The sequence below is a fragment of the Sycon ciliatum genome, chromosome 3, assembly GCF_964019385.1.
Source record: "Sycon ciliatum chromosome 3, ocSycCili1.1, whole genome shotgun sequence".
NCBI lineage: Eukaryota > Metazoa > Porifera > Calcarea > Leucosolenida > Sycettidae > Sycon > Sycon ciliatum.
The window spans coordinates 3,412,107-3,430,909 of record NC_088645.1 but is presented as its reverse complement, the minus strand read 5'-3'; the positions used below and the strand labels follow the sequence as shown (position 1 = coordinate 3,430,909).

At 46.2% G+C, this 18,803-nt stretch overlaps 1 protein-coding gene across 2 annotated transcripts in view; it reads right to left on the bottom strand.

Annotated features, from left to right (window-relative positions):
- LOC135811230 (tripartite motif-containing protein 2-like) overlaps window positions 1-18,803 on the bottom strand; it is a 154,794-nt gene that overhangs the window by 76,598 nt on the left and 59,393 nt on the right. For both annotated transcript variants that reach the window (XM_065324427.1, XM_065324428.1), the window contains exon 7: window positions 5,340-5,480. In XM_065324427.1, coding sequence (XP_065180499.1) covers window positions 5,340-5,480 — 141 coding nt within the window. The remainder of the gene's footprint in view (window positions 1-5,339; window positions 5,481-18,803) is intronic.

The following is an 18,803-nucleotide window of genomic DNA, read 5'->3' as shown; positions in this document are numbered from 1 at the left end:
TCAAAACGAATGTTTACCGCCATCTTCGCAGCACAAACTGGCTCTGGGCAGTCGATTCCCTATGAATAGTATGACGCTAAGACACTTTCTCCCCCACAATCGCTCGTGTTAAGCCTTGGGTTTTTGCATCTTTCTCACCTGTACAGCTCTATCTTCTTCTTTTTTCATTGTTTTTGGTGCGTGTTTTTGGCCGTGACGCCGAGACCTCAGGTCGGCAGAGTCATCAATGCCCCACCATCACTGCTGCGTCTCGGTGTAGCGCCTGCTCATTACTTGTCAGTTTGTCCTAGTCTCCGTACCATTGTCTTTCCTTATTCTTTTCGAGCTGGTTATGTGAACGTAGTAAAAAACAAAAACAAAAAAAACAAAAAAAAACACCTGCCCTGCAAATTCTCATCAACACACCATGTATATGACCACGTAATACTACGCGCTCAGAGCCTGGTCGTCATCTAGAATCCCGGTATAGTATGGGATCAGCAGTGAATGGGTTACAGAGGCACTCCAGTCTCATTATCCAGGTCATATTTCCGATGGCTAAACAAAAGTATGGTAGGTGTAACAGAAGACCTCTCCAACAAGAACAACCATGCACAAGTATTATTGAGTGGAGTGGGAAATATTTTTTCGAATTTCCCAAAGCGAGGAAGACCTGATGACATCACAATGTCTTAGCTTGGCAGAAAGGGTCGATCACAGCATATACATGTTGAAGCATTTTTAATTGAAAAGGTAGGTGCTTGGTACATTCTGAACTCTTCAATGGACCACGAAGTTCCTCCCGAGGAGACTCACCTCCAGGGAAACGAACTTGGCTATTATTTTGTGAGGCTACAGATGCTAAACATTTGACAGAGGAACATGTTGAAACGGTGAGGTAATACCCATTTTTGACAATGGAGAGGGAGGTTGATAAACAATGTTGCAGGAAGAGTGAAACTGCTGTGAGTATGAACATAAAGTTCAGTTATACTCCCAATAATAACTAACATCTTTTTTTAAATACCAACAAAATTCCTCTCTTAACGTAGTGCGTGGATTTGCATCCACCTGCCACCATTTTACTGGATTATTCTCAAAACGGAGTCGACAATGCCCTTTATCCTGTGTCTGCGTCCTCTGTTCAATCTGAGAAATGCTCTCATGTGCCCCTTAGCAGGCACGTCTTGTATTGTATTTCTATTTCTGTTGTCGTTGCTCCTTTTATTTTTATTTTTCATTTCCCAAGTCCATTCAGCACGTGCGAATTTGTGCGCGGTTTACCACCGCTGACATTGACGCGTAAGTGCATAATAATAATAATAATAATAATAATTAAAAAGCTTCCTGAAGTTGGTTGCTTCAACGAGGAGCACACGCTTCTTGCCGAACTTGACACTTGACTGACTCACGACTGCCATCCGGAGCACACCAGGAGCACGTCGCACCTTCCGCTCGGCAAACCTGAAAGAAAGCACCACTCCCTGCTCAATACACAGTGTTTCGGGGAATTCACCCCTCATCAGTTGAGCTTGAGTAGGCTGAGGAAGATTGTGCCTGAAAAGCACCACTTATATACTGCTCTCCAGGCCAAACCATCACCAGGGATACAAACTTACAGAGACGCTTTGTTTCCAGCGCGACAAACACCTCGTGAAGCCCCAGGTAGCAGCGTGAGTCAGAGTCGCTCATGGAGTTGTGCTAAACAGACGTTGAGAGCCAGTATAGCTATTCACAACGCTGTCACCTCCAACAACTAGTCGCACGTCCTCCCGCGGGGAAAATGTTTTGAAAAGTGGCCCTAAAAGACCATATTTTTATGCCACAGAATAATATGAGAAATAAGAATACGCATGGAAGATGACACACCGCATTGCCGATGCAAAAATGGTAGCTGTACAAGAGTCGACAAGCCACCAACAAGGTTTCTAGGGAATCACTACATCAAAAAGAGTAATGAAACACGCACTAATATATGGAAGCAACAAACGAGGTATACAAGGTAAGAACATATAACAATGAAGCGCGAATTGAGGTTGCTGTTCTGAGCATTGACAAAATTGACAAAGCAACATTAACACACATCTAAACCTTTCCGAAAATGCCTCTGCGATACGCGCACCCTCCAACAAAGTCATTCGCAACTGTCTTCAAGTTCAAAGCATCGCGGTCTTCCTTGCGAACATGAGGAAGAGCGCAGTGGTACGTTTTCAGCCGCCTTAGTGCCGAGAAGTTGTATTTCTTGCCGGCCGAGCGCAGCGAGATAGGCGAGAAATGATTTCTCGCGAAATATTTTCAGTTGCAAATATGGCATCTGGTGTGTTCTTTATTTTCGCTTCTTTTCCTGACTTCTTCAGCAGTTTTGAGTCTCACCAGTGTCCCTGCCCTCCCACCCTTCATTTCTGTGCATATTATCATTGCTTTTTTATCACTTTTTGCCGTGATGTGCTTGCCATGCCGACATGATGCCTAATCGCCATTGGGGATATACACCCGTTTTCTCCCTCACAACTGCGTCCGTCGGCGCGAGGGATTTTTCCTGGCTGGCTCGGTCCAGGAAAATTAATCTGACCGTCCCAAGTGGTTCTGCATCATGGCCTATTTCTGCTATCCACTGGCATGCCTATTCTATCTGAGACACTCTGTTCTCAGTTCTTGCTTCCATACCTCACTTGATATCCGGTTCACATCTGGCTGCGGCCAACTACCCACGTCTGGTTGCGGCCAACTACCCTTCATTTTGTGTAGTGTCGCTATTGCTGTCTATGTCTCTGTGTGTGTCAGTATATGTGAAGCGAGAGTAAGCCCTCACTGGTGGCATTAGTGGCTGGTGATATCAGCAGAAGCTGGAGCAGGACACACACTTCTGACAAGAAGAACTGACGACTTGACAAAGACTGCACGTAAGACACAACACTCAGCACGGTCTGTGCACCATCACCTTCAGCAACGCAATGCGCATGAAGGACAGGCAGCTGGTCATGAATAAGATCCGTCTGGATGTCATCCTTGTACAGTGAGGCAATGGCTGTTAGCTCTGTACTGTAGTCTCGCCCAGAACAGCCTTTGAGAAGAAGGTCTTCCAAATTCCCGTAATTGCAATAGCCTTCCTGGTCAAACCGCTGACGGATGGCTTGCACAACTGTGTCAACTGCAGCAAAGTACTCAGGGCGAATGTAGGCCTAGACTGTAGCAGGGAATGAGGGAGCACCAGTACCTTCCATCAGCCTTGCTGGTACCCTCCTTTTTTTCATTAGTTGAGGTTCAAGCACATCATTTGACTGCTGCAGCTCCATCACGCTCGACCAGAAAGCCTCAAAACTACTGCCAGTTTGGAGAAGCAGAAGAGTGTCAACAGTAGCTTTTGCAATAGCTTGGCCTTCACTTTGCAGACAAGGTGGTAGACTGCAATGACTTGCTGAGGTTATCAGCAAGAGATAGAACTTTTGCACCGAGAGAGACACAGAAGAGGAAGTCATAATTTGCCAATTGACTCCTCACACCATTGCACTTTGCTGACATCTCCTTATCGTTCTTTGCAAGCTCGGTACATGACTCCAGGCACTGTTGAAGGACGCTGTAGTTGGTCTAGATGGTCTTCAGAGATGCAGCCCAAACTGTCCACCTGGTCGGACACAAGGTGCGGAAACCAGGTTATTCTGGTGCAAGCTCAGCTTTCAGGCGCTTGTATTCAGCAGTATCTTTCGCAGAATAATTTAATAGCTTGCTGAGCTCAAATGTGATGTCCATCGCATCCCTGACATGCTTGACATCACGAATCATGTCCTGAGAAGCGAGATTCAGGGCATGCCCATAGCAGTGAGTATATAGAGCTCTGGCCTCATCTGCCAAGATCTGGGTTGCAACTCCTGTTCGGCTACCTTTCAAGGTAGAGGCACCATCATAACACTAGCCTCGACAACACTCCAGCTAGAGGTTCATCCTCAACAGGGTATCCTTGATTACGCTGACAATAGGGTCAGCATAAGCCGTTGCGATGGCATAAAATCCACAGAACTCCTCATGAAAATGGAGCTCTGAATCTACATATCGAATGACAATTACACACTGCTCCGTAGAGCTGGAGTCAGTGGTTTCGTCCACCATGATGGCAAACTTACTTTCGCCGATACTGAGGGCAAGTCCACGTAGGATGTGGAGTGCCATCACTTTCTACATTTCGTTCTGCATATCGGCACTCGTGTATTTTCCCTTCTTCTTCTCTAGCCACTTCTGTAGCTACGGTTGGAATTCGCCGAAAACGGTCAGGAGCTGGTGGAAATTGCTATCTACTGGCAGACTGCAATGACTTGCTGTGGTCTACTTCACTATCTACTTCACCTCCATCTTGCGATGCTCCTCAGAGAGGCAGCCCTTGTCGAGCAAGAAACTTGATGTTTCGAAGGAATTAGGAGGAAATTCTCTCGATTCTCTTTACAGTCCGACAAAAACTGTGAGTTGAGAAGTTCACCAACGTGACCAGTTGGCTCAGGAGTTGTCTCCAACTTTTCAACAGATTCCTTGTGACAGTCGCTGGACTGATATTTTGAGAATCCTCCCGGACCATACTTCCAGTTTTGAAAGCCAGTTGAAATAAATGCAGCGTCGGTCTTCGTACTGAAGAGGAGCTTTCCTCGAGCTGCCTTTACGCATGTGAAGCAAAATACTCGTTTACGCTTCATATCCCAATGCAACCACGGATAATTGTTATACCAAGATGGCAAGAATGCACGGAACACAGCTTGGCTAACCCCGAATGCTCGCTTTGGGTAGTCATGTGACCTGGTTTGGAAAAGAGCATCTCCTATTTCGGGGTAACCATGGTAACCATCCATCTCTTCGAGTCAGAACAATAAACTGCCACCACGGTACATGATTACAAAGATTTGCCACCTCTGCCCATGCTCTGGTACAAAGGTTCACACAGCGCACCGTACATTTTGTATGCATGCATGAGATACCCAATACCTTTTCAGGCCTGCAAAAAGCGTAGAACAGATTTTTAGAATTTCGACTTGGAAAATTATTGGTGCCGCTTTGGCCGGTTCCGACGCCCCTGATGCTGGCCACCCAAGCTAAGCACCCAGACTGACCACTCAGATTAACTCAGACTAAGCCAGACTAAGCAATCAAGCAAAGCGCCCAGACTCCAAAACCAGGTGATATGAGTTTTTGCCATTGCATGACGCCATAGAAAGGGTGTGAAGAGTTGCACACTCTTGGTAGCTTAGTTACCCTTGATCATACTGTACACTCTAGTACCATGTCAACAATGGAAGACTGATGTCTGTACTGAACTTCCAGTCAACATTGTGTAATTAAACAAAAGTGGAACCGCACTAATCAATCATAGATCTTACCTGCAGTCTATGGTTGCTGTTGTCAACCACCACAAGATCACCATCGTCATCCACAGCTACATCAGCGGGATAGTTGAATTCAGTATTACCACTGCCTCGTTTGCCTATATCGCGTATGTATGTACCATCCAGTGTGGTGACCTACAGGTACATACATGTACATCACAACACAATACACCAACAGAAAAGAACAGCATGGACAAAACTTTATTTTAACATTTCAAACATTTCCCAGTACAGAATGATACAGTATGTCTGCATCATACATAAGCTCAGTTACTCATGCAAGAATTGCACGAATTGGAAGAAGATCTGTGCCTTACACAGGAAAGCTTAGTTGCCCACGCACATGGGTATTATAGGCACAGTGCTGATGCTGTGAGTATGTGTCATATTGCTGTCCCTGCACAGTTTACACGTTGGCCAATTTCTACTTTTATAAATTTGAAATCGTGCTACAAAGTGTGTAATGGAGTCGCCATGACAAATACTGATATTAAAGAACTAAAGACTACAATATTAATGACGGGATGTGCCGGCTTCGGCAACAACTAGAGAGGCAGAAGAAGAGACAGGTGCATGCACAGCGAAAACAGAGCAGTTACCATGCAGGCACATAGCACTTGCTCTGAGCAAAGCTCTCCCTGCTGTTTTGTCATTGTATACTCTGTTGTCTTCTCCCCTTCTGACGAGTAGGTTGTGTACTTAGTAAAAAAAAAAAAAAAAAAGCAAAGCTAAGGCGGCAGCGGATGAATGCCATGACAACCGAATAATTATGGTTCGCTGCTTTTCTCAGCAATAAGGGATGCAATACGCTTGTAAAGCGAGGCAGATTGCTTGGCCATGCCACCGGTTGTCGAGAAGACCGAAGTTGGCCAATTTTTACGGGCATTTTTATGATTTCAATTCGACAGATTTGTCTTGAATTTCTCGAAACCTGTCTGGACATGGCGGAGCTGTCCTAAATTTTAGTTTCTTTCTGGATTTGCTGAAATTATGTATTACTTTTCCCCACCATTCAACCGTCTCTATTTTGTTTGTCTCTGCTCTTTCATTCATTTGCAACTTGTTTTCTTCCCGAATGGAGGTGGGGATGCAAGCGGGCATCAGGATTGTTGTAGGTGTGTGGTGTGACTCCTAATGCCAGGTAGTTATGTGAGCCCTAGGTGGGAGAATTCGTGGCCCCGTTGGTCGTTCGTTTGCACACGCTGGGCGGTACGAGATTGGCGCCTAGGGCCCGTATGCTTTAGCCCTTGGTGGGAAGGTCGTGGGTGTCAGCAGCTAATCATTGGCTCTCAATAGTCCGTACAGGCATTACACATCAGCCGTTGGTGGGCGGTACATGATCGTCTCACAGCAAGCAGTATGCTTCAGCGCTTGGTGGGTGTATGTGCTACACCTGGGGGGGGGGGGGCAGTATACTTCATCCCTCAATGGGATGTATGTGATAGCTCTTGGTGAGCTGGTTGCTTCAGCCCTCAATGGAATGTACTTCCTCCACATTATTAAAATTGTTGCTTCCCAGAGCGATTTTTCCATTTTTTTTTGTCCGCTCAACGTGAAAAGAAATCAGCTAGAAATTGAGGCAGAGCATTGTCGACAGACCAAGCTTTAGTTTTGGCCTCCCGTTTTTGCTGCACTTGCAGCTAAGGTCGATGTCTTCATCAGAGTTTGAGGCAGACCCTTCAGTACTAAGCGATACGCTGAACAAGACACACGTTCAAATTCAGGTCATGAAACTTCGTTTTCAAGCCATCCATGACTCCAGGTGGCAGGCGATGACATGAAAACTATATTTTTTCGAGTACACTGACATGACCTTCCAGCGGGATTGGGTAAGCAGTTCTGCACCTTCTTTTCTTGGCAAGCGCTTCGCTGATTTTGTTGATGTTTTCAGGCATGCTACCCTCACAGCATCATGCGGCACACGTCGTGTTTTTTTTACGAAATTGAGAACAATTTGTTCTTGCCATCGTCAACTTCAGTATGTCGAAGGGCAAGAACTCCAGAAAAACGATACGAGCTCTGGGGCAGAATAGTGCGGAGCGCGATGAATATATTTGGTGCGGAAGAGGGCTTGGACAAAGTCCGAGACCACCATGGCATCAGTAACAACTTGCCATTGCTCGGAAAGGGTGGCTCTAATGTTCGAACACAGAAAACAGCGATTCCAAAAGTTCGACTTTAGCCCTCAATGGGGTGTACATGTAAGCCCCCGTAAGCAGTTTGCTTCAGGCCTCGGTGGGGTGTATGTGTTAGCTCCTGGTGGGCAGTTTGCTTCAGGCCTCGGTGTGGTGAATGTTTTAGCTCTAGGTGGGCAGTTTGCTTCAGCCCTCGGTAGGGTGAATGTTTTAGCTCAAGGTGGGCAGTTTGCTTCAGCCCTCGATGGGGTATACGTATTAGTATCCGGTGAGCAGGTGGCTTCAGCTGTCGGTGAGAAGGTTGTTGGCCTCAAAGGCCGTCCATGCACCCTTGGTGGGCAGATTGCTGGCAGCGTCGGCCATTTGTGCACCCTTGGTGGGCAGTATGCTAGCAGCCCGGTGCTGACAGGATCATTATTTTAGTGCTTGGTGGGCTGCCTGTCGGCCTCTATGGCCGCTCGTGTGATTGGACCATGGTGGACAGCCGTGGGCTAGCCCTTTGGGGCCATTTGTGTGTCGGCTCTCGGTGGGCTGTGGGCGGTGGGAATCACTGAAGATCATAATAATTATGTGATGATATCATGGTGCAACGGTTATCGATTGCTTCCTTAGAGCCAGTTTATAATCAAATTATATTATGTCAAACGTATTATACTGCTAACCGCTTTTCCGTTCACAACTTCCCCACGAACTTGTGAACTGCATTCAGCATATTCTTCTAATATCCTTATCCAAAAGGAAGTGATCGCAACCCCCAACACAACGTGTCAATTGCTTGTGACTACACATGCGTTGGAACATTTTTGTATGCCCAGGTGTGAGGCGGGAGCGCGTGTATATTGCCAGTCGAATAGGTGTGTCATGTATTAGAAGATATAACACATCCAGCATACTAGCTTACTTCCCCATGTATCGGGGCAAGGTCACATCGCCTGGTAGGTTCTTCGCACCGGAGTGAGCTACCAAGATGCCTTTCTAAAGAAACGTGACAAAGAATCGGCAGTCAAGTTCCTTCTCCATGACATTTGGGTGGCTGAATAGTAAAGTTGTGTTTGGCAGAGACAAATGTTCATTCCTATCGTTTCAACTGTATTTTCATTTCTCTTCGTTCTCATGAAGGTCTGCTCTTTGCCAATGAGGAGCAGTTGCATAGCTGGAGATGATTTGCTACAGGCCGACTTTACATAATCTACAACTACTTCATTAGTGCAGTGAACGAGGATACATAGCTTTGCCTCATCATGGTACCAGGTGGTGAAAACAATTGGCAAGGCATACGGCGCATGCCACATGATGTCTCTCTTTCTACTTCTTCACTAGTCCACGTGCCATTGATACCCCAGACAGACGTTCCTGTAGACTCCCCAGACACGAGAACCACTTGCATCTATATATGGGCCGCGATCAGCTAAAACATGTCTTTGGGGTTTCGTAAAAAAGTTGGGAAATGACGAAATGAAAAAAGTGTTTTTTTGGAGCGCGTTCACTCTGCACTTCATTCAAATGATTCATGATGTGGCGATCATCTTCTCAAATTTTGCTCAAACACTTGTTTGGCGTTCTACTTCAAGTAGCTGGCGAGCAAAGACTGACAATGTCCGCATCTAGTGATACTGGAGCAGCTCGCACGGCCAGACGATCGCTGTGCATGGCCCAGGTTTGTTCAGGTGTCTGCAAGTTCGTGGCGGCGGGTCTACAGAGCGACGCTGACAATTTGTTGGGATCTTTTGTTGGGATCTCATTGATGTTGAGGTCGACAGCGAAGCTGAATCGTCCCCGTCGTCTCCAGTAGCGAAGAGGCACAAGTTGTGGGCTAGTACATAATCATTTAGGCGGCGAACCGGCTGCCTTACAACGTTACTTGCGTTCAGCTCTCATGAGGCGTCTGACGCAGTCTCGGAAACGCAGGAGACGATCGAAAGTGTCACTGCCAGAATCGAAAGAGTATGCAAGTGCAACGCCGCCCAGCGCATCGTGTTGCTTTCCAGGAAGAACTTGGGCCATGCCTTTGAACTGATGTCGTTGACATGCTCAAGTCGGTGTCAACATCTTTAGTTCCGTTGTATTGTGCTCCGCCACAAAAGCCATCAAGTAATAGTTTGTCTCTTTGTGTCAGACTGTGCGAAAACTGTCACTTTCTATTTCAAAGTACATAATTATTTTGAAAGCGGTGTTTGGGGCACTTGTAGACTACTTTTCTGCCCTGTATCACCTTCAAGAGGTCAAGTAAGGTCCCAAGAACTGTTTTTCTGGAGGAAAACAAAATTTGAAAATTGTCACCCTAAGACATGTTTTAGCTGGTTGTGGCACATATTATTATAGTTGTAGATTTGGTAATGGAGGACAGTCGGAATGCAGGAAGAATGATTTACCATTCCAGTATTGCAGCAGATGCTGCCACCACCTGACATCTTCCATAGCATTAGAGCTACAGTACAACCTGTATTTGCCCAACCTTGTCCGAAACAGAATATTGTATTGACCAAATGTTTCTGCACCAAAGTACTGTGGATCAAACGTGCATCCTTGGATCAAGCGGAATTCTGATATATCATGATGGTTTTCGCTGCAGCAAGGGTGTCCGGTTAGGTCCGGTTTTACTGTATCTTGTTGAGAGGCTTTTGATACCTGCTGCAACAAGACCAGAGACATTGTGGAAACGTACGGCCCCCGGGACAACCCAACGTGCTGCAGAGGAGAGCTTCACCATAAGGGACTCGAGGCTGTGCTGAGAAAAAGAGTCGCACTAAATGGTGGCAGTAATGTTGAGATCCGAAGTAAATCAGTGTGCTGAATGGTACCATATACCAGCCATAGGCATACCGTCATTGAAACTATTCCCAAGTGGCCTGGACATGAGGTGAATCATGGGCATTTTTCCATTCTTCTTCAGCACTTCACCAATGCCTGAACATTACAATGCATAAAAATAATAGGGGTGAAGTAAGGAAGACTTAGTCTCCCCTGTGATTACATGAGGTAGTGAAATGGTCAGATATAGCTAAGCGTGTGTGGCAGCAGAAGAGAGATTCAGAGAAGTGACATTTGCTGGAAAGGTAAATTAGAAGCTGACAATAAAGCCATGATGCAAGCCATGCAGAATAATTCATGAAAATATGAGTCTAAGTCGATACATAGGAAGGACATAAAACGGGCAAAATTCAAAAGTGAGCGAAAAGTGGAAGTGTGCAAGGTTATTTCTGAGGGTAAACAAAGGAGTTAGTGATCTTACTGGGAAGTATTAAGCGGGATTCACAGAAGCTTTTTGCGATGCGACACGCGATGCGACAGGCGCGAAACCGGGAAAACCCCAAATCGCAGTCATGTCGCACGCCACGCAACTGCCGCAACTGGGCCATCGCAGGCCATCGCAGAAGTTGAGCTTGGCTCAACTCTTGCGATGCGATGCGATGCGACAAGCGATTTGGCGTACGTTTTTGACCTTTTCTACAGCAAAGTTGTACAAAGGTTCAAGAGTTGCCTATAAATTTGTACAAGTTGTATCAAACCGCGCGAATATCATAGTGACGTAGCCAAATCAGCAAGATGTTGTCGCATCGCTGACTTCTTCTGTGAATGGTATTTCGCGAGTTCGCATTGCATGCGTCCGTCGTAGATCGCGTCGCATCGCGTGTCGCATCCCAAAAAAAGCTTCTGTGAATCCCACTTTAAAGGCTTTTGTACCAGTCTTGGAGCACCGTTATCAAGAGTGGTTATAGTGGAAGCGGCAGGACTTATACTGGGGCCAAAATTGTAGTTCTGGCAGATAATTTGGGCGCAATCCGAGTGTGTGAGCATGACTTCATACTAATACTGTTAAGGGCGTTGGCTGGGATGAAAGGGACGCTGACCTGAAGGAGGGTGTATAGTATGAACTACTGGACATGTTGGACTAGCTTTGAACTACTGGACATGCTGGACTAGCTTTGAACTACTGGACATGTTGGTCTAGCTTTGAACTACTGGACATGTTGGTCTAGCTTTGAACTACTGGACATGTTGGTCTAGCTATGAACTACTGGACATGTTGGTCTAGCTTTGAACTACTGGACATGTTGGACTAGCTTTGAACTACTGGACATGTTGGACTAGCTTTGAACTACTGGACATGCTGGACTAGCTTTGAACTACTGGACATGTTGGTCTAGCTTTGAACTACTGGACATGTTGGTCTAGCTTTGAACTACTGGACATGTTGGTCTAGCTTTGAACTACTGGACATGTTGGTCTAGCTTTGAACTACTGGACATGTTGGTCTAGCTTTGAACTACTGGACATGTTGGACTAGCTTTGAACTACTGGACATGCTGGACTAGCTTTGAACTACTGGACATGTTGGTCTAGCTTTGAACTACTGGACATGTTGGTCTAGCTTTGAACTACTGGACATGTTGGACTAGCTTTGAACTACTGGACATGCTGGACTAGCTTTGAACTACTGGACATGTTGGTCTAGCTTTGAACTACTGGACATGTTGGTCTAGCTATGAACTACTGGACATGTTGGTCTAGCTTTGAACTACTGGACATGTTGGACTAGCTTTGAACTACTGGACATGTTGGACTAGCTTTGAACTACTGGACATGCTGGACTAGCTTTGAACTACTGGACATGTTGGTCTAGCTTTGAACTACTGGATATGTTGGTCTAGCTTTGAACTACTGGACATGTTGGACTAGCTTTGAACTACTGGACATGCTGGACTAGCTTTGAACTACTGGACATGCTGGTCTAGCTTTGAACTACTGGACATGTTGGTCTAGCTTTGAACTACTGGACATGTTGGTCTAGCTTTGAACTACTGGACATGTTGGTCTAGCTTTGAACTACTGGACATGTTGGACTAGCTTTGAACTACTGGACATGTTGGTCTAGCTTTGAACTACTGGACATGTTGGTCTAGCTTTGAACTACTGGACATGTTGGACTAGCTTTGAACTACTGGACATGCTGGACTAGCTTTGAACTACTGGACATGTTGGTCTAGCTTTGAACTACTGGACATGTTGGTCTGGCTTTGAACTACTGAACATGTTGGTCTAGCTTTGAACTACTGGACATGTTGGTCTAGCTTTGAACTACTGGACATGCTGGACTAGCTTTGAACTACTGGACATGTTGGTCTAGCTTTGAACTACTGAACATGTTGGTCTAGCTTTGAACTACTGGACATGTTGGTCTAGCTTTGAACTACTGGACATGCTGGTCTAGCTTTGAACTACTGGACATGCTGGTCTAGCTTTGAAGTACTGGACATGTTGGACTAGCTTTGAACTACTGGACATGTTGGTCTAACTTTGAACTACTGGACATGTTGGACTAGCTTTGAACTACTGGACATGTTGGTCTAGCTTTGAACTACTGGACATGCTGGTCTAGCTTTGAACTACTGGACATGCTGGTCTTGCTTTGAACATGACAGATAGCTGCAATACATGTTTTACAAATCCTTTCAAGGCTTTGCCGCTTTGCTGGAGCGATGTTGACGTCCAAAGCGAAGATGACGTCCAAAGCTACTGGTCATAACTGGTTGTAACTGAGTCATGCAGTGGCGAGATCCGGACCGAAAGCTTTCAATATAATTGATTGACAGGCCAGTGAATCAGGCAGAATGTGTGGTGTGTGGGTGCAGACAACACCCATGTGCAAAGTCAAGCCTTCCAACTAGGTAGCCATATTGAGCACTCGCCATTTTACTTGGCGACTGATAGGGAGTACGGAGCTCAAAAGGCTTTGATTCTAGGTGTGGAACAAAATCGCTTAGCCGCTCTGGCACGAGTGATTTCAATGCTACGAACTCGCCTTTCACCGTGAAGAGAAAGGTAGATGGAGCAGAACTGTGAAAGCTACACCATAGAAGTACAATTTTCTTCAAAAAATGCAACACTCAAAAACACAACAGAGCTTTCAGCAAAAGGAATGTGGAGTGTGAGCTGCAGCCTTCCCTCGTTACTGTGGGAGCATGGACACTTTTGAAGCTGCACAGCCGATTCGTGCACTGATTCTGTGCGATTGACTAGAGTAGCGGAGCAGCCAGCCAGGGTGTTTTTTTAAACGACTGTTGAGTGCGAACAAGAGACTGACAACGGGAAAAGGTATGTTGGTCGAACGACTTTTATTATATACGGGACGACGAAGACCAGGACGAACGAAACGACTACATGGTGATTATTGAAGAGGGAGATTATTGAAGAGAGCTTACTGAAGAGAGAGAGAGAGTTGAAGAGAGCTCATTGAGGAGAAGAGAGAGTTTAAGAGAGAAGCAACGCAATATAAAGGGTCTGGGTAGCTATGGCAAATATGGACGCGCAAGTAGCTACCCAGGCCAAATGAATAATGCATGAACTAATGAATTATATGAACTAATATACTGTAATTACTTGTGGGCCCAACATACCACCCCTCCATGAAAAAAGAATGCCGCGTCCTCGCGGAGAAAAAAAAGAAAGAAAAAGAGAGAAAAAAGATAAAAAATGACTGAGGGAGAAAAAAAAGAAAAAACACACACACACACACACACACACACACACACACACCGCACGTGCGCACGGATCTCACAAAAGTGTTTACTAGTATCATACATTACAGTTATTGTTCCTGTACTTCTCTAAGTCTAAAGATAAGAAACTAGACGTGACCAGGAACCTACTGATACTGCTTGCATGGCTAAAAATAGCGTAGTTGCACTTCTGCTAAACATCAAAAATTAGAGCGTGGCTCACCATGATTGGACCTCTGATTTAGTAATATTTTATGAACGCACGCGCGCACACACACTACGAAAAACTTCACGAAATAAATACACCGAAAATAAATTTGATGAAGAAGGAACGCATACAAAAAGGAAAGAGAGAAAGGTAGCTGACCTGCATGACAAGACGAGGTGGACCTGGACAAGCTCTAGGTACAAGCTAGTGCACCCTTGCATTAATTTTACTTTTGAAAACAATTGCCCATTTCACAGCAATTGATGTGAAGTGGGCATGGTATGAGGAGCAAAGTACGGATATAAAACAGTGTATACTTACCCTGAACCGGGTTTTCCTTTGCTCGAGATTTTGAAATTTGAAAAGAAAAATCTCCTTAAAGAAAACTACCCCACAAGTGATCCATCAGCTCATACACGGAAACTCTCGCTTTGTCTTCACTCTTTTCTCAGCGCATTATAGATCTTACTAGGGAGGGTACCCGAGTGGGACTGTTTCATCTCCGCTCTCTGCCCCTTATACAATTTTCACTTCACATCAAAATGCATCATTGCCTGTGAAATGTGCAATTGCATGTCCCGAGCTTCGAACTTCAATAATTATAACAGTGTATATTTCACAGTCAACCGGCCAGGCCACGAGATCGCAATTAACTGTGGGTCGCAGCACGGCTGGAAAAATTCCTTCCGCTTCCAAGCAGGACTTAAACCTGGTACCCTCTGTTTCTCAATCATGGTCTTAGACCATCCCACTATGCCTGCCTGCAGAGGGTTATAGGGGATTTACACACACGGGTAAAACCACGGATATGGGAAAATTGTTATGGAAACTATGGTACTGGGGGAAAGGAAGAACCTCTTGGGAAAAAACTGGCAAAGCCGTGGCCGTGGGCCTCAGGGCGTTTGTCAAGGGAAAAATCCCATGGCTATAAGACGCGCATGCGTAGATCTTGTATTTGGCGAGAGCTCTGAACCTTAGTTGTACGAGTGCATCGCAACTTGCATTTTCAGACCGTGCCCATAGGAAAATCGTGCATGGTGAATGCAAGATACAGTACAGAATGTACTACAAAAATGCATTACAGATTATTTTTTTAGTTGCCCCGCCACAAATTCATGGCCAAACGTGCGGCCAAGGGAAACTGACCATGGGTGTGAACAGCCCCACTCCTTTGACCAAAAGGTCTGACCTTTTACCTTGTCCCGTGACCTCAGGTTTACCCGTGTGTGTGTGAATCCCCTATAACATGGATGCAGCTAATGGGATTTCGGTTTTGACCACATTGTGGTGGGTCTGATCTACTCAGCTCCCACCGTTTAGGCGCTGCATCTGCGCCTTGATCCTAGAGGGTGGTGGCGTTCCCACGGCAGATGCGGAAAACTCGGCTTCCAGCCGAGTCTAACGCGAACCGTGATTTTTTTAATTTTTCATATCAACCGGCCTCCATGGCAGCAGGTATCTTATGCACTAATGGCTACGTCTTCTTTCGGAAACAAAAACTTCGTGACATTTTTTCACTGCTACACTACTACGCTGCTGTTATTTCGCTCTTTCTCTCTGGTTATGTCAGCCTGAAACACTGACATGACATTTCGTAATTGTAGGAAAGCATGAGTCATGTTCTGGAGAGCCGACAGTCGTCGCAGAGCAAGGGTGTCGACGCTGTAATCAAAGCAAAGCGAACATGTTTTTCATTTTCGTCCACCTGACGCAATGCGAAGAAAAGCACTGTGCTCACTGCTCGTCGCTGCTATTTTTTAGTTCAGAACTTGACAAAGCAGGACAATGGCACCCAGGAGCAAGAAGAGTGGAAAATGAATAGTAATAGCAGCTAGCGTTTTGAAATCTTCGCCATCCCCAAAACACCTGTCGGCATGCCAACAGGTCGGCAAGATGTCAAAACTCCAAGATGCAGAGAGAGAGAAATTTGAAATGTTAAGCTTTGCCTGTGTTTGTTGTTCCGGGGCATCCTGGAGCGAGAGCGGAGGCGGTAATGAGTACCAGCGCTGCAGTGCTACCGTGGTCTCCGTGGCGAAGGCATTCAGATAACAGTGAAGATGATCAGGGACACGGAGAAGCTTCTCCGCGACATACGACATTGCGTTGATCGACCTGCCACTTAGAACGGTTTCAGCGGTGATGAGTCGAGCGATGGTGACCCAGACTGAAATTCTACTTCCAAAAAATCTATTCTGTAGATATTGTAGATATGTCGAAGTGTTTTTCTTCGAAAAGAACACTTCTGTTGAGCACAGTAACTCCTTGAAAAGTCATGTGACAAAGTCACGAAGGTTTTGTTTCCGGAGGAAGTACGAGTGTCAGTGATATATTTATGACTCGGAAAACCAGAACACCCTGGCTGGAAAATAACACAATGGCCTAACACCAATCAATGGTGTGGCAACACGAAGCAAATTCAGGAAATAATATTCATAAATCTAGTACAGCGAGACTCCAACACTGGTTGTCCTGTAATTACTTTTAATGCGTACACCACTCAGATACTTGTAAAACAAATAATGGATTTGTACAGCAAAGTCACTGTATATGTTTGCACACATCCACACCATCATGACGTAGATGAACAAGCACACTGTCAGCATTGTTTCAGGGCTGTGTAGATGCTGGCACAGCAGCAGTCAATACTCCAGTTGCGAGCTCCTGCCGAATGTGGACTGACGCAGCAGGCATGGGATCTCTGAGATAGACGCACTGGAGCGTGGACTCTTGTTTCCAGCCAACGACGCATAGGAACTCAGCTGACAGACCAGCAGCTGCAGCCATCGACGATGCTGCGGATCAGCTGACAGACCAGCAGCTGCAGCCATCGACGATGCAGCGGCTCAGGTTGAATGCCCTTTGAACACCAACGTGTCAGTGCCAACGGTGGATAACACGGACACCAGCCAACGAGAAATCGTAGCAGCTGGTACCGCACGGTGTGGCTTACGAGCTAAGGTGAAGTACTGCTGAGTACCTGAGGGTCTTAAAGCCTTTGTGTGTTTCACGTATACTTCCAAGTAAACTACAGGGCAAACTGCCTCCAACTAATATCTGGCTACGAAGACTCTTAAATCTGCAAGAGCGCTCTATCTTAGTTAATGCCCACAATTGCAGTGAGACACCTTCCGAAGAGAAACCAATGGAGTCGGCTGACAGATGCCGGAGCTCAGATGCCCTGAAATTACCCGTTATAGACAGTAGAAAGCACATTTGTAGGATGTGATTCTCCCAAGGACAGATCCTTCACCAGGGGCCGAGACTGGAGAGTGCCTAGCGGGATTGCCGGTTCCCAAGTAACCAAATTGCGAGGCATAGATAGATGTTGTTGATAATTTCCACACATCAACCGGGAGACAAGCGAGTGTTGGCCGGTCGCTTGGCCCCCCATCGGCTGCAGGGTATTGGATAGTGCAGAGTGGTACACTCCAATGGTCTGGTATGACTTCCCTACCGTCACTTGGTCCGTAAGGTACTGCAGGACAGTTGATTTGCCGGAAGATTCGAAACGGGATTAATGTCCATTTGACAGCACCACTAACACCACAGTGACCAAGCTGATTTGTAATGTTTCCTCAGCCAAGAAGAACTGAGGGGCGACGACACATCTGCTGAAAGTTGTTGATGCTGCCATGTATTCCGGACAGCTGCCAAGCAACTAGGCGCAGCTGTCTTGCTTCCATGAGGGGGTGGACATTTCCCTGCTCGTTCATGAGTAACCCAGGGTGATGAGGCAGCATTATTGGTTGGTCGACACAGAGGCTCAGTAGGAGGAGAAATCATAGGACTCATTTCTCGGGGCAGCTAACACACACTGAGTCATCTCCTCCCTCTTAATCTTCCTCAGACACCTCGTTAGGAGGCAGAACGGAGGAAGCAGGTACGCAGGTCGGGCCATGTGAAGCTGAGAGCATCGGTCCTCCACGATGAGATCTGGTTTTCAGCTCATAAATCGGGGTAGCTGGACAGCCGTGCATGAAGGTAATAGATCCACTTCCAGAGGAAAAGCAAGTTGATTGGCATCCACTGCGCTGCTCCCGTTTGCTGTTACCAAAAGTCGGCTTCCACATTCAATTCGCCTGGCCGGTGCTGGGCTTTGATGGTGATGTCCGTCTCCAGGCACCATTGCCACAGTTGTTGGGCTTCGCTGTTCAGCTCCGGGCTGGTGGTTCATCGTATTTTGTTGATGCGCCATACAGCCGCTTTCGTTTTCGATGTCGATGAACACTTGAGCAGACTGAAGATTGGTTGGTTGGTTCTTATTTCACTTCGCACATACAAACGGGATGACGACCCAATAAAATGGCGGCGAAGGCTTAGCGTAGAAGTGGCTATGGAAGAACATAGTAAAAGCTATGGAGGCACATAGTAAGAGAATAGGATACTAATAACTGCGAGTAAACGGGGGGGGGGGGGGGGAGAGGATGTATCTGTGATACTACAAGAGGATTACTGAACTTCACGAAGAGGGAGAGCAGAGCTATCAGCAGTAACTCAAACTACTCCCTACAGGCGTATGGTACACATGCATGCTTAAACTCAGGAAGCCGGGCAATTGTGCGGACCTCACTAGGGAGAGCGTTCCACAACAGAGCACCAGCAACAGAAAATCTCC